Source organism: Branchiostoma belcheri, unplaced genomic scaffold (genome assembly GCF_001625305.1).
Source record: "Branchiostoma belcheri isolate BF01 breed outbred unplaced genomic scaffold, Haploidv18h27 scaffold3, whole genome shotgun sequence".
Taxonomy (NCBI): Eukaryota; Metazoa; Chordata; class Leptocardii; order Amphioxiformes; family Branchiostomatidae; genus Branchiostoma; species Branchiostoma belcheri.
Genome location: NW_017803909.1, coordinates 6,847,410 through 6,868,476, shown reverse-complemented (window position 1 = coordinate 6,868,476; position 21,067 = coordinate 6,847,410). Strand labels below are relative to the sequence as shown.

Sequence of the window (21,067 nt, the reverse complement as noted above, 5' to 3'; positions counted from 1 at the left end):
TTGTTGTATCATTGAATTCCAGAGTGCCACCAAATTGTCAATTTGGACCTTCTCACTTAAATTTTCCGAACACGTCTTTGATTGAAATTGTCCCGCAAAAAACATTTGATTCCACGTTAAGCACCTCAGTGACTAAATAATTGTGTGTTGAGTGTACCAAATTGCCCAAAACACTTTTTGGACATGTAGTTGATTAAAAGTTTCCCGCCAAAAAAAACCCAACTAATTGGCACCCTCACCTGTTTAATTAATTGGATTAAGTTTTCCCGCCAAAAAACTTAGTATATAGAGCACTCTAACCTTGAACTTGTGCCCCCCTCCCCACTCTTCCTGCCCACCTCCCACACTTCTTCCACAACTCAGAGTATGTTAGTTACACTATTCTCTGGACTTCTTCCAACGTGTAGTCACCACACTCTGCTACACAAACACTTGGTTTATTGACTGTAGTTTTTCCACTACTTAACTTAGGAATAATCTCTCGCTCTCCTGGTCGGTCAATGCATTAAGTGTACTCCCCGGGGGATGTCTTTTCGGAGACATTGATGCTTCGACACATCAGTATACCCGTGCAATTGACTGACCAGGAGAGCGAGAGATTATTCCTAAGTCTAAGTGGTGGAAAAACTACACTCAATAAACCAAGTGTTTGTGTAGCAGAGTGTGGTGACTACATGTTGGAAGAAGTCCAGAGAACAGTGTAACTTAACATACTCTGAGTTGTGGAAGAAGTGTGGGAGGTGGGCAGGAAGAGTGGGGAGGGGGGCACAAGTTCAAGGTTAGAGTGCTCTATATACTAAGTTTTTTGGCGGGAAAACTTAATCCAATTAATTAACCAGGTGAGGGTGCCAATTATTTTTTTTTGGGCGGGAAAATGGACTGAACAAGGAAGACTAGTGTGGAAGACAGACAAGTTTTTTGGCGGGAGAATTTAAGTGTAAAGAAAGGTCTACAGCGACAATTTTGGGGGCGACGACAACAATGCAGCCGGCTGTAATACTTAGATTTTCGGCGGGAGAATCTAAGTGTAAAGGTCAAAAGCGACAATTTTGGGGGCAATTTTGGATTCATACAATATGAAGAGGACAACAACGTGGAATTCATGCAGCCGGCTTAGATGCGAAGTTTTTCGGCGGAAGAATTTAAGTATAAAGGTTTGAAGCAACAATTTAGGGGCAATTTGGCATTCAACCATACAATATGAAGAATTTTTCAGTGTTGCATGACATGAAATTGAAGTTGCTCGCTACAATAAACGTCAAATGGCTCCTCACAAAAAAAAAAGAGACATGTGAGTGCAAGTGTGTGCATGTAGAGTGTTGTCTCGTGTTAATAAAGAAACCATACTCACTCCTCCCCATCTTCTTTCACGCAACCCTGCCTACAAAAGTCTGGTTCTTCCTCCTGCTGCAGTCCAGTCTCCGGGTCCCCATCTTGAAGACAGAGAAACAAAAGTCACTATAATTGTACTTACTAATGCAAGATATTATGTCACGCAACATGCAAGTTTGTGACAGTAAGAATGGAGCTAAATGCTGCCTGTAAAGGCGGGAAAACTTAATCCAATTAATTAACCAGGTGAGGGTGCCAATTAGTTGGCCATATACCCAAAGTTCTTTCACTGTTTCAGACTACTTTCCAAAATTTTCACACTTTAACACTGAAAACTGTCTACCGACTGCCTGAACTTCTGTATCTTCAACACGCACGGGCTACATTTCAATTAGGAAGCTTTTTTTACATAACATATAAAGCTATATAAAACCTCTCACTCAACAGTCTTGTATATTTACTGTATCTTTTTACCTGCAATTCTGGGGCCATCTTTGCCGCACAAATCTGACATTTTTCTGTGGTCATATTTATTATGCTTACTATTAAACCCTGAGTTCTGAATTCATCAATCGGAAGTTTTACAAATCAAAGTGGTCAGCTTTACTTCACGTTACAGGAAGTAAGAATAAGCTAACAGCCCCTACCCATTGTAGTAGTATAGCTCATGCATATTCAGAAGCAAGCCACCAAGAGAAGCTGACATCTGAGAGAGGGCCTGCAAGGGGGGGGGGTAGTGATTACGAATTACGTTTCAGAGCTGATTACGACTTTACGATTTGCGGCTAATGTCCTGAATTACGAATTGCATTCAATTTGATTTTTGCGGAGGCTGCCTACGGATTACGAAGTCTAAAACGGCCTGATTACGCCTTACGAAAAAGGGCTTGCAGGCCCTCCTGAGATTCCATCTCTTTGCCATCTGGACAGCATTGAACAAACACACTTTGTACCCTACTAACCAATACGACTAGAATAAAACCATGGAAATGCATTGAATCTGTCTTATCCTAACGTAGAAAGCAACAGGGCCAACATTTTGCAAGGCATTGTCATTCGCTTAAAAGACAGACTGAGGTAAAACTGTCAGCTTTGATTTATAAACTAAAAATGGGAGGACAATCTGGACATTGACGAAAGCAAAAAAAAATTCAGATTCGTGTGACAAGGACGGCCCTAGAATGGTCATTTGTGATCATAAAAAGACTGTCACACCTCTTTTAACTTTAAAAATCAAATGAGAGTATATGATCCTTGTATCAATATCTATCTTTTGCAGAGACCATTGGGACCTTGAAAGAAATCCTGCCCCACTGTCAAGGCCATACCTGCTGGACACTGGACATTTATCAACCTCTAAGTCTAACTGTAACTGACTATCTACAGTTTAGTTATACATGTACCAAGATTGATTTTTAACCTAGCCTCCTTCTACCTACACTATCTGTGACTTGACTGCATTAAAAGTAGAAACCAACTTTAGAGTAATTATGATCCTTACGAAAAGACTAGTAGACGTTTTTGTTTTGCTGATTCCTCCCTTCCAAACATCGATCACACACATTTCACATACATTTCACTCTACAGAAAGAAAGCACAACATTGCCTTTTCCATTTTCTGTAAAGAAATTAAAAGAACATATTCCTAACAATCATTATGTGACCAAAGGACTTTCCCAGAAATCCACAATATCATTGTTTAAAAAGAAACATTAACTTTGTGAAATGCCTACTATGTTTGGGTTGGTGGTAAAAGGAGTCCAGTCCGATTGGCGGAAAAAGCAGTCCAGTGGTTACGAAAGACCATGGGTACAATTTTTTTCTTGTGTGTGTACTTCGAGTTCCTATGGGTACTTAGAGTTTCTATGAGTAAACCTGGAGATATATTTCATTGTCATTTTTAAGGGTCTGCATAGGAGGTCCTGATCATGCTTGGTGTGCTAAATTCTGTAAGGCCTTCAAATTATGAAAAATTGAAACGGCAAGGTGCAGAATGCTGCAATTAAGCAACGACCATGTATTACGGTTCACTTGTACTGGCTGGACGTTTTATCACACAGATGACAGAGAACGGTGACTAGATCGACCCGAATTTCCATTATGCAAAGCTAAAATGGCTGATTACGCATTTATTGCGGCATGCAAACCCCATTTTTGGAAGAGTTTATGAATAAAAGCCAACTCACAGTCGAGTCCGATGTTCTCTTGTCTTGCTAAGATTATTATTGGAGACAAGTCCCTCAGAAACACAGGCACATCCAGGAACATAGGATAGCTGGCAGGTCCCACAGCACACACAGGAGACAGGTCCCACAGCACACACATGAGACAGGTCCCACAATGTCAGCTAATTACATTAGCAGCATCTCAAGCCTAGGGTGTAAAAGAAATACACATTCAGAAAAATCACAGGACAAATACTAGTACATGCAGACAATTACTCACAGAGCATCATACATTGCAATATTCACATCATTTGTTTGAGTTCTAAAACCTGCTTTGGGTTGGGGGCAAGGGCAAATTCTGATTGGGGAAAATGAAGAGCAGAGCAAAATTACAATCAACATTCAATCAAAAGTAAACATATTGGTAAACATAGAATATGACAATGGAAAATCGTATGAAGTACATCTCACATAAAATACCTCAGAACAGTCACCAACAACACATGTACACAGAATGCTATTAGAGCATCTGAAGAGTTTGACAGCATTCAAACACATCTCATATTGACAGAACATTATGGGAAAAGATGACACACACAAGGCCACAGCAAGTAAATTTTATGGATGACATCCTCCACAGACTCCAAATCCAATGCGAGCGGGCAAAAAAAAGGGCGGGCCAAAAAAAAAGGTTCCTACATTTTAAAATTTTGACTCAATCGTTGTACAAATGGTTTTGATGTGGGAACATCACATATACACAGCTAGCATGACATATCACTGCATCAAAGAAAAAAAAATTAAATCAAATCATAGCCTTGTCTTGTCTCCTCTCTCCAGGTTTATGTGCGATCCAAGTTCCGGGATGGCAACAGAAATCTTACCCGTTTTCAGGATGTTGACCACTGTCAGAGGGCAACAAAATTTCTAATTTGTTTTCCAAAATCAGGAGAAAATTAATGTGCGCGCTGATGTCATCCATAAAAATTACTTGCTGTAGCCAAATGCATATAAAACAGTAAAAAAAATTCAGGAAACAGAGGAAGAAAAGGATATGGGGGTCCTGATGGACAACAAACTCAACCTTCAAGCAAATACTGCAATTCTGATGGTGAGTTCAGCACCAAGGAGAGGTCCACACTTATAATTAATACATGGATGAGGCATCCTCAACTTTAGGGATGGCAGAAAGTCCCTGTGGCAGAAGTTATCCAACAAAGTCAACTGGAGACTGGGGGGTTTGGCAGTTAAGAGAGCTTTCGACAACCTTGACACAAGGACAGTACCACTGCTGTATAAGTCCATCTGGAATATGCAACTGTCATATGGGGGTCTTATTTCCGGCTGGACTAGCGGGCACTGAAGAAGGTGCAAAGAAGGGACACCAAACTCCCTCTGAACGTCAGAGACCTACCCTACCAGGAGAGACTGAGGACTCTAGGTCTTCCCTCCCTCACCCCCATCAAACTCCTTTCAAGCCGTACCCGGAAATTCAAGCCGTACCCGCTCAAAAATTCTGGCCGTACCCGGTAATTCGTGCCGTACCCTGTACTTTTTCGCCGTACCCAATGGTGGATATCGCTCAGCCCCGGTGCGTAGTCACTCAAGTAGACACAAGTCGTGTCTAAATACCCTGTACGGCAACGATACACAACCTCATATAGCCTATGCTCTGGTAAATATTCCTGACCACCTATCTGCCGAGTGGCGTCGTACAAATCGCGCCCAATTGCAATCTTGAGAACACTTCGCTCGGCCCCACTCGAACACTCCAGACCGCTTCTCGGGCGATATCCGCCATTGGGTACGGCGAAAAAGTACAGGGTACGGCACGAATTACCGGGTACGGTCAGGATTTTTGAGCGGGTACGGCTTGAATTTCCGGGTACGGCTTGAAAGGAGTTTGATGGGGGTGACTAAGGGGGTTGGAGGGCTAGTCTCTACCAGACTAACTACGATGGCTGTATATAGGAGAATATTTGCCAGGAGAGTTTGGCCGCCTTGTAGGTTTGACTGGCCAATTTTACTTTCTTTTCTGCCGAATTCTACGATCCGCATTCCAGTAGAAAGGCTTGGTTGAGGCTAGTTGGAGGGGGTCCAGCTTAAGACCTTCTTTACATACAAAACGCACAGAGAGTCAAGAGGACATAGCTGTAAACTCGAAGTTCCCTTGGCTAGAGGAAGGCATAGAAGGCAGACTTTCAGCGTTCAGCGATTGGAATGCAGTAAATGAGTTTAAATCACGGTTAGATAAACACTGGGAGGGACTGAAGTACGTGACCGGGATTACTACAGGCGGTGCCTCCACGTCGCGAAGATATTTAAGACCACACCGATTTGATTTTATCTTTATGGATGACATCCTCTGAAGACCCCCAAACTAGTGGGCGCGGGCGAATAAAAGAAATTCCGGCCAAAAATAAAAATGCTACTAAATCACAGGAATACAAAGCTGGAATTGTGAATTTGCGACAGTACGTAGCAACGTATACGACAAGCCGGCACATGCTGGCTTTTTGCGGCATTTATGAATCGGTACTGTGCTCTTATGTACTGAGTTTTTGAGTCGTGGAGCTTCGGTAGCCTGGGTGCCATGGACTACCCAGGCCTAGAGCCAGGCCAGACCCTCCAAACTTTCAAAAAATCAAATATTCTTTCAGTTAACCGTTTTATACAATGAACATAAAACGAGCGTTATCTATCTAATGTTAGTTCACGGCCTCCTTGCTCAAAGCGGGCATGAAAAAAACGCCCCCAGACGGCGGCTTTACTAAGTGCAGCTTTAAACACAGGGAATCGTCACCGGCGCAAATAATTCACGCCATTCTGAGTTTTTGCTTCATTTCATTGCAACAAGTTTGGCCCAAATAGTCACGAGAACATAAAGGACAATGTTAAATGCGACTCACCGCCTTAAACGGACGTAGCTCGTCATTAAAGACGAATTTAACCACCGAGTTCTTCCCTGTCCAAGCACCGTGACTTGCCATCTTGCTCTGAGCAGCAGCGTGGTCTTAACCACCTGATACGGAATCACCATAATTTGCATTTTCCCAATCAAGTAATTAAGTTAGATTGAACACCGGTACCGGTGTGATCTTACCAGCTCAATTTTAATATCATAATTGCATTTTCTTTGTTAAGCTTTAAAACGTATTAGACTAGTATCATTATACCATTATTTGCCTTACAAATATTGTTCTTAAATATCATTTAACCTCAAAAATGTATTCCTCTAATTTTTTATTCCAATAGATGACAGCATTACAGTTGGTTTTAACACCATACACCTTTACTTTACACAGTCCTGGATGCTTTGAACGAAATGTTGTCTTAAGTGTTTCTCGTTTTGATATCCACTGGACCCATGGTTCTGCAATTTTTCATTCGTGACAGAGTTGGAAAATGGTTATGACGGATTCGACAGACTTCGGCTAGTACTAGTGGTCGGGATGGTTGGAAGTAGGTTGGCTAGCATTCGGGGCTGGTTCGGGGAATGGTTCTGAAATGGTTTGGGACATGGTCGGCACGGAAGCTCCCGAACACCAGCCGACCTGTTCGAAGTTCTGCGGGTGGACCAGTCGGCGCCGAAGCAAATTTCCGTCTCGTAAACGGTCGTCGCCTTTCCGAACTGTCGTCGCCTTTTCTCAGAACGGTCGTCGCCTTTCCAAACGGTCGTCGCCTTTTCTCAGAACGGTCGTCGCCTTTTCGAACGGTCGTCGCCTTTTCTCAGAACGGTCGTCGCCTTTCCGAACGGTCGTCGCCTTTTCTCAGAACGGTCGTCGCCTTTCCGAACGGTCGTATTTCTTGATCGCCAAAAGGTCGCCAACTCCAAACATCACACTAGAGTCAAGCGTATTTCCTTCCTTATCCAATTAGCTAGATCGGTGACCGGCGAATATCTAAAAATTACGTGATGAACGAGTTCGGGCCTTATTGCCGAGGTTCATGGTAGCTGGAGGAACCAAGAGGTCCCGAGTTCGAGTCCTGACATGCCACCGATCTTGTGCCCTTGGGAAATATACACGACTTTCCTCACTTCGCTCAAGTGAAAATGAGAATTGTGTCCCGTGTTGGTGGCGGCATTAATATAAGTTGAAAAAAACTTGAGTGTGCCGTGCCAAGATGAGCGGATGTTTATGATTTTTCGTAGACTAGATACCGCTGGGTAGACCAAGGTCAAGCTCAAAAATCAGACGTGGGGAGTGTTCCATTTTTGCTGTAGGGGGCCTTTTGTGTTCATCACTTAGTTTGTGAAGAGGACAATTAAAAGGACAATTATAACTCTTGCAAAGATAAGCTGACGTTCATGATTTTTTGCAGGCTAGTTACGACGAACACAACATCTCGAAACAATAAGTTCTCCAGCAGTGCCATGGAAAGCCATCTGGGGTCCAAAATGTAATTACAGTACCTTCGCCAAGAAGGTTATGTTTTCAGGGGTGTGTGTGTGTGTGTGTGTGTGTGTGTGTGTGTGTGTGTGTGTGTGTGTGTGTGTGTGTGTGTGTGTGTGTGTGTGTGTGTGTGTGTGTGTGTGTTTGTGTGTGTGTATCTGTGTGTGTGTGTGTGTGTGTGTGTGTGTGTGCGTGTCTGTCCTTCTGTGTGTGTGTCTGTAAACACGACAACTCGTGAAGGCTTAAATGGATTGTCTTCATACTTGGTAGATGGGTAGCTCTTGATGAGACCTCGAAATGAGTAGATTAAACACTAAATCTAACACATAAAATTTAACACCATCAACTATTCATAACAAACAACATATAAGGATACACAATAAAAAGCCTGGAGGTATAAAATCTCAGATTTTACTTGTTTATAGTCTAGATTTGAAATCTTACACATACAACTATAGTCATCAACATAGGAGGGACATCAAAAGGAATTCCATTTGAGGGTTTAATAGCCATTGACTTTCTACATTATGCGGCATAATATTTTGTACAACATGTACATCCTATTCTGCACACAAGATGAAGTCATCAAGTGCCTCGGTTTTTGTACACTTTTGCTTCAAATTTAACAAACTCCTGACAAGATAGTTGACTCATTTCATCTCCTGCAAGCCAGTAAGTTTGAGATAAAGAAATGTTGTGAGACAACTTTTCAAAGCTACAAAAGGGCACGGCAGATATCACAGTGTTCTATTAGGCCATACCAATTTAATTTGTTGGTTCTCAGATTCGCCTCTTCATTTTTTTCTGATTTGCAAAAAAAAAATTCTGGTTCTGAATCAACTCAGATATGCTCATTTTTTGCCCCCAACAGTTGAGGAAAGTCCTTTTCTTCCTAGTTGTTACAGTTTTTTTCCATCTATTAATGCAGTCGTTGGGTTAAATGTTCAAAATTCATTGAATATTAACCCAGCCTTTTGTGTTGACTTCATGGCTCCTATCGTTGCATTTGGGGCTATAAAAGGATGCCTAGACCTGTTTTTTTTTCGCTCTGTCGCTTCATATTTTTTCTGAAAAATCCGAGAACCAACAAATTAAATTGGTGTGGCCTTACAATGGCTCACATACAGTTTTCACACCTTTTAGGACAATCAGACTGATCATAACCCCCCGTCCCTAAACGTTGCTACAGCAGGTTCTCTCTCCTTCCCTCCCTCCTTCTCCTTGTTCCAGTCCTTAAGACCCTCGGGAAGGGACGTGTCCTCCTCCATGCTTCCCGTTCCTTCCACAAACTCTTCGTATGTGGACTTCTCTGCGTACGGCCGTTTCCCCAGGAGGTCCACCATGTCTGCTTTGTCTAACACCTCCTTCTCTAACAGCCTCAGGGCAACCTGGAAATAGACCATGGTTTCAGAACTCTTTCCAGTAACTTCTAAGCAGTGGAAGGGCTGTGTTTTTTCTATTTATTTGTTTTTTGCTAGCAATAGATAAGGATAGCAGAATATCAAACTATTACTACATAAATGAAGCAACGAGTTCCAGTCTACGACAGTTCTGGGGATATACGAGTTTTTGAACACCTCAATTCTTGGTTGGTAACTCTGAATCTTGACTGTTTTTTGTTCTTTTCTGGGCTGTTATCAAATACTAGTGGTTGGTACGTCTTCGTCGACATCGACGGACAACCAAGACCGAGTGATTGGTACGTCCACCAGTTTATTAGTCATTTTGTACATCATGCACAGTCTGGACATTCTTCATCTGTCTAGCAGCGACCCCCACTGTAGGTTTCTTTTCATTTCCGTTACACTAGCACTCCTTTCATAGTTGTTCGTGCAGAATCTTGCAGCTTGGTTCTGTACCCTTTCCAGTTTATCTTTGTCTTTCTTTGTATATGGATCCCATACTGTCGCGGCATATTCTAGGTTAGGTCTAGCATGGCGGCTGACAGGTCATGATCGTTCAGTGTTAACAGACAGGTAAATGTTGTACCGACCTTTTCCACATCCGCCTTCTTCTCCACCAGAAGGTTGACGGTCCTCTTGTACGCCATGTCCACCAGCCCGCGCACCTCCTGGTCGATCAGGCGCGCTGTCTCCTCGCTGTACGGCTTGTCCATCACCATCTCGCCTTGTCGGGGCAGGTCAAACGACAGGTTCCCCACCTTCTCATTCATGCCAAACTGTACAATCTGTTGGGAAACAACATATAGAATATTAGGTTTTCATTGAAAATCTGCAAGTCATCAGCAATTACTGTAAGGCCATGTTGATTTGATTATATGGATGACATCGCATGAATTTTCAGCTGTTAAAAAAAAAATGTTTTCAACCATACTGTAAATCGTACAAAACAAAATGAGCAAATATATACCGTAAGTTTTAAAAAAATATTGAAAATGATACCAATGTCGTAGAATGCCAAAATCAAACGAAAAAGACGAAAATGTAAAGAAATGAATTTGAAGAGTAGATTATTCGCCATACCATACTCTGTGTCATTTGTTCAACCTTCATGACCACGTAGATTGTATAATGATAGCAACTTTTTTTTCCAAACTTAGTTTTATTCGCACGCTTGCATCAGTTTTGGGGTTCCCAGAGGATGTCATCCATACACTCAAATCAACATGGCCTTACTGTAAGTACAAGATCACTCAGGGCACTGCCTATGACTGTATGTGAACAATAGGCACCAAGACAAACGATCAAAAGGTAGTGTTAACACCTGTAATTGTGCAATGTTGTTGCTTTGTCATCCTCAACTGAGGTTAAGCATGATGCTTTTTTGTGCAATACTGGGGCGATGATGATGATAATGTTCATTCTTTGTTGGCAATGACAACCCTGACTTCAGTTATTCTTATGAGTGGGGTACAATAGGAAATGGACAAACCTGTGCGTAGGCACTCTGTGTGACTTTTTTGAGGTCGTCCTGAGCTCCTGTGGTGATCCTGTTGAAGAAGATCTGCTCCGACACTCGCCCACCCAGAGCCATACACATCCTGTCCAACAGCTGGGGGAACAGGACATCAGCGTTAGTACTGGGGCTTAGTCAGAGATGATACACAACTTCAGAATAAAGCAGGGCTCTAGCCAGCTTGACTTTTTTTTCCGTCAGCCCAGGTTCATCATCAGATTTGGGGAGGGGAGTGCTAGAGGCATGCTCCCCTGGGAAATTTTGGATTTTCAAGCCTTCAAAAATGCAATTTCTCGCATTTTGAGAGGCAAATCATGGTGTTGAGAGTGTTTGTCAGTGGTCCTTTGGATGTTTTCATATTTTTACCCAAGATTTCTGTTAATTTTGTCTGTCAAGGTTGATTGGATTGGTTTTAGAAAATTTCCATCACACGCCGCAAAGTTCTGGTAATTGACGGAAAAACTGGTACTGGCTAGAGCCCTGGGATGAAGTACTCACTTCGAAACACCTGCATATGCAAGTTACTGCAGGTAATGTTGGAGCTTTGCAGGTATTTCTGATGTCCACCTGCACTGGTCCATGACAAAACCAGCCCCTGGCACTTTGGAAAGATATGACCAGCCAAGGCCAAGAAACTAGCGCAGGTGAAACATGTCTAGTGCAGGTACACATAATTTTAAATGTTGCCTACACCTTTGCAGATAGGCAGACAAAAGTATTTTGAGCCCTGAGTGCTGCATAAATATCAGTCTAAACAATACACAGACCTGTCAACGAACCATACTAAAAAACGACAAATGGTGCCCTACCTGTTCCTTGGTGTAGAGGTACTGTTCCTTGGGGAGATATTGTGCATAGCCTAGACCTTTCCCTCTGGGGATGATGGACACCTGGAAAGACATGGCAGACTTTTACAATGACGTTTGAAGAAAATTCTATTAACTGTCTGTATCTGTGTAGCTGGTATCACCACCCCTCAGCATAACACACTAGCTTAACCACTGATTTGAATTTTTACCATTTCCTGTCCTTTGAACGCATATAAAATTTCAATGGTATTCAATTTTGAATGGCAAAAAACAGACACAAACTTCCCTATTGTCAGCGTATCTATGCTTTATATATTTGCCTGTGTGTCATGTCATGTATAAATGTAGGACCACAAGATACTATGTATGCTAATTGTGGATCCCAATAAACTCAAACTCAAAAGTACCTTGAGCAGAGGGTCTGCATGTTCCAGGTACCAGCCGGCGACGGCATGGCCGGCCTCGTGGTACGCCACAGTCTTCTTCTCCTCAGGGGCCAACACCTGGGTCTTCTTCTCCAGACCTGAGATAAAGGAAACAAAAGTGATCTCAATCAAGTTTTAGCTCACTGAAGAGCTAAGGCCACACCAATTTAATTTGTTGGTTCTCAGATATTTTCAGAAAAAATATGAAGCGACGGCGAAAAAAAAAAGAAATAAAAACAGGTCTAGGCATCCTATAGTAGCCCCAAATGTTATGATAGAAGCCATGAAGTCAACACAAGTAAACAATGAAATTTGAACTTTTAATCAAACCACAGCATTGATAGATGGAAAAACTGTAACAACTAGGAAGAAAAGGACTTTTCTCAACTGTTGGGGGCAAAATATGAGCATATCTGAGTTGATTCAGAACCAGAGTGCCTCCAAATTTTATATCTTATACAAAAGAAAGAAGTAAGGGCACACTTGGTATCTTATCATACAATGTAAAGACAGAGGGTTACTGTACAGTTGTAACTTTACCTGCAACTACCCTCTCTATCGCCTGTTCAAAATGTGTCATCTCGATGGACGGCTTGCCATAACGAGCTGCGATCAGGGCTGCCTCGTTACACACATTAGCCACATCCGCACCTGCAGGGAGGTAACATTTACAATCCCTGTTACAGATTTTGTTGGTAAGGCTTTACGGGAAGGATGCACTTCACTTCAAAGTTGTACAAAATATCACCAAAACTAGAAAAGTAACATTTGCAAAGCAAATGCATTATGTTTACCATTACATATGGTCTGCTCTGTTAATTCTTACTCAAAACACATTCATATACATGGTCAGACAAAAGTCTAAATCCCTCCTACTATAAACTTGCAACATGATGTAACACAACACTAGTTACCATGGTAACAGACAGTTTGGTTCAGGTCATTGACCTTTTTGTTTTTGGATTGGAGAAGATGAGGAAACGTAGCAAAAACAATATGTTTTCCTTTGGTAAACCTAATAACACATATTGCCTGGCATGATGTAAGACATGATGACATAGATAATGATACAATATTTGATTGGCCTCCACCTTTGGTACTTGTAAAGAAGCAGTGAAATCAAAGAATGACACAAAACAAGTACATGAATCAAATGTACATGTACCTGTAAAACCAGGAGTGAGGGCTGACAATTTCTTGGACAAGGCATCTTTGTCTACATCTGTCTTCAGTGGCTTCAAGTGGACCTTAAAGATAGACGCTCTGCAAGAGAAGTAGTACTAAAAATCAATATACAAATTTATCTGTATCTGAAGGGCTATTGTTAGTTTCAACCTTTCACTGGAAGTTTGACAAAAGCTACATGAACATTAAATAACATGACGTGTTGTACATTTTACTACCCATGACAGTCCAAATACCAGTATTAGTAGTACCTTCAACACTTCTGCCTGATATCTCATACTTTTTTTGGTACCAAATAGTCGTTGACATACATTGTACCATGTATAACTGCCGTGCAATGAAGTTATTTATAATATCACCATTTAAATTTGTCCCATCATTCTACGCAGGGGACAAGCTATACATTATCATCTCACCTCCCCTTGATGTCCGGAGGTCCGATGTAGATCTGTCTGTCAAAGCGTCCAGGTCTCATGAGGGCGGGGTCCAGCACGTCTTGTCTGTTTGTACCTGCCAGGACAACTACATTCATCTGTGTCGTAAAACCTGAGGAAAAAACAAGATGAATGAAATGTGAAAAGAATGTAACAGGAAGGTTGATATGTAACAGGATGTGAAGAATATTCATATTAAAAAACTTTCCAAAACAAAATACATTTTTCTGAGTCTACCACAGTGACATATGATTTACATTAAATATCTAACATTATTATCAGATCATTCTTATCAACACTTTGTAAATCAGAAGCAGTAAACATGCCTGTCCTTGGTGCTGAACACTATCCACACACAAGTGAACAAGCCTGTCCTTGGTGCTGAACACCATCCACACACAAGTGAACATGTCTGTCCTTGGTGCTGAACACCATCCACACACAAGTGAACAAGCCTGTCCTTGGTGCTGAACACCATCCACACACAAGTGAACATGTCTGTCCTTGGTGCTAAACACCATCCACACACAAGTGAACATGTCTGTCCTTGGTGCTAAACACCATCTACGCACGCAGGTGGACATGCTTATAACTAGTGCAGAACACCATCCACACACAAAGACATATGCCTGTCCTTGGTGCTGAACACCATCCACACACAAGTGAACAAGCCTGTCCTCGGTATTGAACACCATCTACACACACAGATAGACATGCTTATAACTAGTGCAGCACACCATCCACACACAGGCTGGTGTTCTACAATGTTGTACTGACCGTCCATTTCCACCAGCAGCTGGTTGAGAGTGTTCTCCTGCTCACTCTGCCCACCAAAGTTACTCCTGCCTCTCTTCCTGCCCACAGCATCGATCTCATCTATGAACAGGATACAGGGGGCGTGCTTCCTGGCCATGGAGAACATGTCTCGCACCTTCAGGCAGAAGAGAAGTGATAGAGCGTTCACCATTCACTCATCTTACACAAACCAATACAGTTTAAACAGTCTGTCTACCTACTGCCTAAGTGCTCAGACCAGAGGCTGGCCCCTTGCTCCTCTTGGTAAGCTACCTCCAAGTAGTATGGTCCCTAACTAGCCATTTACCTAATCTTTATTGGGCATTAACCTTCAAAGACCCAATGTTGGAATCAATTTTTTCAATAGGCATTAGTTAAGGAGATCTTACAGGCCCTGACATTTCAAGGGTTAAAGACTAAATGACTGAATCATAATTTTCTATCCATAAGGCAGATCTAATATTCTCTGACAGTTCGAGGGTTAATATAACATTTTAACTACGTTCCGAGCCAATCTGCTTATTAATACACATTAGTAATGCATGAAACATTTCCCGATTTTCCATTGGATAAAATCATGTACTAGTATCTGTATCTGTATAGCCTATATTAACTGCCAGTCTCACAGGCACGCAGCATGGCGGCAGCTGGCTACATTACACCTAACCCTTGAACATCAAACTCTAAACATTGTTTAAAGTTATCTAATGATAACGCCCCTACTGTACTTGGTAACAGCAAGTTCCACTCTGCGATAATTCTAGGAAAGAATGAGTTTTTGAACACTTATCACTCATTGTTGAATAGAAAAATCTGTAGAACATTCTTTGCAGACTTGCTCACCCTGGCAGGTCCAACTCCAACAAACATTTCCAGGAACTCAGAACCGTTGACCGTGATGAAGGGAACGTTGGCCTCCCCTGCTGTGGCCTTGGCTAGAAGTGTCTTCCCTGTGCCGGGAGGCCCAGAGAGAATCGCCCCCTGGAAATATACCATGTGTGACCAAAGGTACTGAGGAGTATAGACTAGGCCTAGGAAAAAAAATGTTGTGTTTCCTGTATCAGTCCTCAAAAAAACTAGTATCAGTAGGTAGGGATTATCTTTTTTACCTTCTTTTTTTTAGACTTTGGTGATCTCTAGTGATCCAACTTAAACAATAGAGTTTAACAAAGTAAAACTTGAATGAGGACACATATTTTCAATGTCGTTGTTGAAAAACTAATTGTACAATGTTTAAGTGCCAGATTGTAGAAAAATGGTCGATCAGCTTGAAAAAAAGACTAGGGTCGTTCAGGAAATAGGAAACACAACATTTTTTCCTAGGCCCTACAACACACTGCTGCCATCACACACGTTTGACTGAAGCCACAGTACTGCTATGCAAGAATGTCTAACCCTCGGAAGACGGTGAACAACAGATGCCAAACAGTGAGTGAGTGAGTGTGGGGGAAAAACAAAACTTTACAATATTAGTATGTGATTTGCTGTTAATAATGAATCTTCATTCAATTCCTTGATCCTAAAAATGGTGTTATGGTATATGTATATCAAGGCTTAGTAAACCTGGATGGAATTATCAAATACCTTTGGAATCTTTGCACCCAGGTCAATGTACTGCTGAGGATTCTTCAGGAAGTTGACAAACTCCATGATTTCCAGCTTAGCTTCCTCACAGCCTGCAACATCACTACAGCGAGAAATACATGTATAGGCATTCAATTTAGATACGCAAACACAAAAAAAACTATCCACCCACAGGTGAACATGCCTGTCCTTGGTGCTGAACACCATCCACACACAGGGAAACATGCCTGTCCTTAGTGCTCAACACCATCCACACACGGAATTATGCCTGTCCTTGGTGCTGAACACTATCCACCCAAAGGTAAACATGACTAGCCTTCGTGCTGAACACTACCCACACACAAAGACATATGCCTGTCCTTGGTGCTGTACACTAGCCATACACAAACACTCATGCCTACCCTCAGTGCTGCACACTATCCACACACAAATACACAAATACATTAAGCATGTCAAAAAGTGACCACAAACACAATTTTGTAATCAAAGAAATGAGTAACTTACGCAAAGTTGACGTTGATGTCCTGCTGTGCGACCAGTTTGGCTGTGCTCTCCCCGAAGCCGAAGATCCCCCCTCCCCGTCCCCCCCTGCTCACCCCTCCCCCGCCTGCTCCCATTGGTCCTCGTCTCAACATGTACAGCAGGAAGCCGATGATCAGCAGGGTGGGGATCATACCCAGGATGAACGACCTGAAATAGACACATGGACAAAATTACATCACAAAAAAATTAACGGCTCTCAGTGGCCAAAGTGCAGATGTTGTCACATTGGTGCACAAAATCCGTAAGGTGTTTTTGGCACACAGTTAGACAGATTAGCGTTAGAGGGTCGGTGGGCGTCACTCCATCATACATGGTGGGGAAGTCATGTAAAGTGCCTTTCCCAAGGGCACAACGTCGGGCCACAGTGAGTATCGAACCCGGGACCTCTCGGTTCTGAGTCCAACGCTCTAACTGTTGCGCCACCAAAGCAGCACACAAAAAGTTTTTGTTCGTGGAGAATGCTCAAAAAAAATATGGGCAAAACTAAGATGTTTTTGTTTTCACTCTCCTACCCTATGTGGCCTGATGCAACACAAACCTGACCAAAGTGACATCTACAGGGAACATATCTAATACACAACAGGTATTTCAGGGTAGCTAACACTGTTAGTCTGTAACACAAACACACAGTCCTACCTCTGGGACCCATGGAGGACCAGCTATTTCCCTATTTTAGGCCGCAAATAAGCATATGACTAGTGTAACTCTACACAGGTACAGTACCAGTACTGTGGGATTAGGTATTTTGGACCTGTACCTAATACATTTTTTGGTACAGTACTGTTACTGCGTACCAGTACACAGCCCTAAGTAAGACAGATGTTAACACCCCTATCAATGTAATAGTATATCCTATCATGAATAGTGAATAAGGAGCACTCTCAAGGAATACAGTCAGAAGTAATACAATCTCTTCTTTACCCAATATGGAGACTGTACACTACTAACACTTGAGACTAAATACAGAATAAAGCACTAGAAACGCAGTAGATCTATCTGTCCATCATGACAAGGCCCAATAGGTGCAACAAAACATAAAGATCTGTCCATGCATGGCTTTCAGGGTGGTCAGTTTTGCAGTATGACTTTGTCCTTACCCATCACTCTCTGATGTGTAGACCACAGACAGGTGGTTGGACGGTTCTATGCCCATCTCCAGTTGGGCATTCTCCAAGTTCCTCTCAAATGTGTCCACAGACCCAATGTTGAACCACACGTATTTCTGGTGATGTAGAAAAAAACATTTAGACAATCATGCAAGATACTATTCCTTTCATCTATAACCCAAATGGTTTAGACAGGACAAGAACACAAAAACGCTATCCACACACAGATAAACATGCCTGTCCTTACCGAACACTAAGCAGCCAAGATATTATTACATTTGGCTACATGTACTTGTATTTCAGGTAGTGGTATTGATTGGTTTAATTTTACAGATGGAAAATAATGATGTAGCTGACTCACCCCATTTGTCTGGTGTCCTGGCTTTAGCCTCACCCTCACCCATCTTTTGTTAACTACCTCCACTCTGTCAACCTGAAGATAAACATATTTGTTATTGGAACTATCATAGCAAATATGAATAGCAAACTAGAAAGGTAACATTTGCAGAGCAAATGCATAATGTTTACCTTCCCATATGGTCTGCTCTGTTAATTCTTACTCAAACACAGTCATATATAATATATATGGTCTGACGGGAGTCTAAATCCCTCCTACTATAAAATTGCAACATGATTTAACCCAACACTAGTTACCATGGTGACAGACATCTGGTTCAGGTCATTGACTTTATTGGTTTGGAGAAGAAGAGGAGGAAACAGCAAAAACAATATATTTTCTTTCGGTAAACATAAAGAAGCATTTGTGACTAAGATATATTTGATATCAACAAGGATATAATACTCACAATCCCTGGTGCCAGGTAGTTGTTGACAAAGTCTTTCCAGTTGATCTCTGGTCCAGCAGCCCCGTAGATCATATAGTACAGGCCAGCTGCCCCGCCAACCGCTCCTAGTAACAGTAGTGTCTGCTGCTCATCCCACGGCCACTTGCCCTGTTGCTGAAAATGACATTTAAAACATTAAAGAAACCATTTCAAGTTCCAGTTTCATTTACCAGTTGCAGAATAAGTTATATACGTTTTGTACCTGTTTATGCCATCTTGGTTAAGTAGTCAATTTAAATTCAGGTGTAAAGTGACTAAGTATTCAAACATCCCTAATTTGATAAGCCAGTATACAAAAACACAGTAGATATCATGATCAAATTTAAAAACATAATATTATAAAGCCACCAGCATACTAGTACATTTTATGAAGATGTGAAAGCTATATAACATTTTCCTGCTATCTTGAAGATGGTAACTCTGGATCTGGAAGCAAAGATAAATGAATCTAATCTGTACATCAACTTCATTGGGAACTAGCACACTAATTTAAAGTTAAACTTCAACTAGTTCACCAAAAAACAGTTACTCAAGCAACTGGATATGATTTTGGAAATAGTCAGACATTTCAGGCATTTCATTGTGCAAAAATGCAGGTTTTATAATAAGCAAGAACTATTGATTGAAGAAAGGTAGTGGATGCTACCTGAAACATCTAACCGTTTCCAAACTCTTATCCAGTTGCTTGAGTAACTGTTTTTTGACGTACCTTATTACCTGGATGTCAAAGCTTCACCAACGTTTCAACAAGTTCAACTACATGTATTGTAAAAGCTCAAACCACCATACCTTTCCCCCAGATCCTTTCCCCCCTCCCCCACCCCCTGTAGCCTTGGAGAACTGGGAGAACCAGTCATCCTGGCCCTCACTCTGCTTCTGTGGTCCGCCTGTGGTCCGGCTCGGAGGGGGAGGCGGTGGGGGGGTGTTCTTGGTCTCTGGGGCTTCCTTCTTCTTCCCACCTGGGAAGAACTTCTCAAATCCTACAAGAAAAAGTTTCCAATGAGATTTCATTTCTCATCCATAGAGCTTACATATCGTTTTTGCTCTGTTTCCTTTTCTTCTCCAAACAAATAAGGTCAATGACCTGAACCAGGGGTCTGTCACCATGGTACAATATAGCTGCATTTGTAGTGTTGGGTTACATCATGTTGCAATTTTATAGCAGGAGGGATTTAAACTCCTGTCACCATATATAGGAATGTGTTTGAGTAAGAATGAACAGAGCAGACCAATTATGCGAAGGTAAACATTATGCATTTGCTTTGAAAATGTTACCTTTCTAGAGTAGTACTTCATGATGTTTTTGAAGATTTTATGACGCCTAAGGTTTACTTTTGATATCTACAGTGGTATCTACAAGCCTGTAATAATGATGATTATTAATATCAAAAAACACAAACCTTTTGGTGGTTGACATAATAATCTGCTCCACTTCTGGAGAAGTCTGTTAATGTGTTGTGTCTGTTCAGCTGACGTGCTGAGAGTATGAGTATGGGCAGGGATCTGGAAAATACAAGTACGTATAAATGTACTCCAAATTTAAAACTTTACTATAATATTTGCAACTGTGTAAAAAAAATTATATAGTGTAAATATGCTTCTAATCATATAATTTTACATGTACAATGTATATGTAATTGTTACATGAGTATTATTGAGTTCCGCACAACATACATATGTAACTGTTACAGCATGGAACACACTCAGGTTATATACTTATACAAACGCCACCACAATAATTAAACTATTACTTAAACAATACATAGTATATGTAACCACCTTAATGATTGCATAAGGCACTCAGTTTACGTTTAGATGTCCCACAAAAAAATTATAGATCAGAAAAATATTTTCATTTTTTCTCCGGGACGTATAAAATCATCCTCTGAATAACACAAATTAACAAAATAACTGTATTAAAGGGAAAACAACAAAAGAGGATTTCCGTATGCGTACCTTTAGTAGATTATGAGATATGTAACAAGCTTAAGTGCCCCCCTCCCCCATCAGTTATAAAATCAGCAGTATCTCTTACCTGCGTCCTACATGTATTTTGGAGATGAACAAGCCCTCTGACGGCCCTCTCACACGATCTAGCGGCAGCGAGGTACCTGTGCGCCATCTTCTCTGCCTCACGCTAGCATCATAACCCAAATTTCACGTTACGCAAAGTCATGAATCGGTAACTAAAGTCACGTCGGGTCACAAATATGGCCGCCTGACCCCTTGCGTTTCGTAACAGTCTTGCACAACTTGGCCCAAATAATCGGTTTTCCCCTTCCTTTTCCAGGGAAATAGCTTAGAGTTACTATACACAACCTCCGTGATCCAACTTTAGATCAGCGAAGGCAGAACTGAAGACTATATTGAAGATTTTACACTGAACTTTGGGCTCGAAATCGAAGATGCGTATCCTAAGAGGGTCAAAGGGAATTCGAATGTTCCATTAGTATATGGAGATATCTATAATTTTCATTCGAATAAACATATTTCAATCGTAAAATTATATTTAGTACAACTTATCATAAGAGTGT

At 41.5% G+C, this 21,067-nt stretch overlaps 1 protein-coding gene across 1 annotated transcript; it reads right to left on the bottom strand.

The window, feature by feature from the left end:
- Window positions 1-8,936: 8,936 nt before the first annotated feature.
- LOC109473956 (AFG3-like protein 2) lies at window positions 8,937-20,973 on the bottom strand. Its single transcript, XM_019774145.1, has 18 exons — window positions 20,569-20,973; window positions 19,934-20,036; window positions 19,323-19,513; window positions 18,495-18,647; window positions 18,050-18,121; window positions 17,680-17,804; window positions 16,544-16,729; window positions 16,040-16,142; window positions 15,299-15,436; window positions 14,438-14,591; window positions 13,643-13,772; window positions 13,207-13,304; window positions 12,582-12,692; window positions 12,024-12,139; window positions 11,617-11,697; window positions 10,784-10,903; window positions 9,885-10,079; window positions 8,937-9,279 (listed from the first exon to the last, which is right to left on the bottom strand). The coding sequence occupies exons 1-18, from the start codon at window positions 20,653-20,655 to the stop codon at window positions 9,049-9,051; spliced, it is 2,394 nt and encodes a 797-aa protein (XP_019629704.1). The 5' UTR covers window positions 20,656-20,973; the 3' UTR covers window positions 8,937-9,048.
- Between the last annotated feature and the right edge of the window lie 94 nt (window positions 20,974-21,067).

Coding starts and splice junctions, on each gene's coding strand:
- LOC109473956 (XM_019774145.1), bottom strand. CDS start 20,655: ATGGCGCACAGGTACCTCGCTGCCGCTAGATCGTGTGAGAGGGCCGTC. Junction 15,437..16,039: donor TGGGTGCAAAGATTCCAAAG/GTATTTGATAAT, acceptor GTATATTTCCAG/GGGGCGATTCTCTCTGGGCC. Junction 14,592..15,298: donor TTGGAGTTGGACCTGCCAGG/GTGAGCAAGTCT, acceptor TTCTGCCTGAAG/GTGCGAGACATGTTCTCCAT.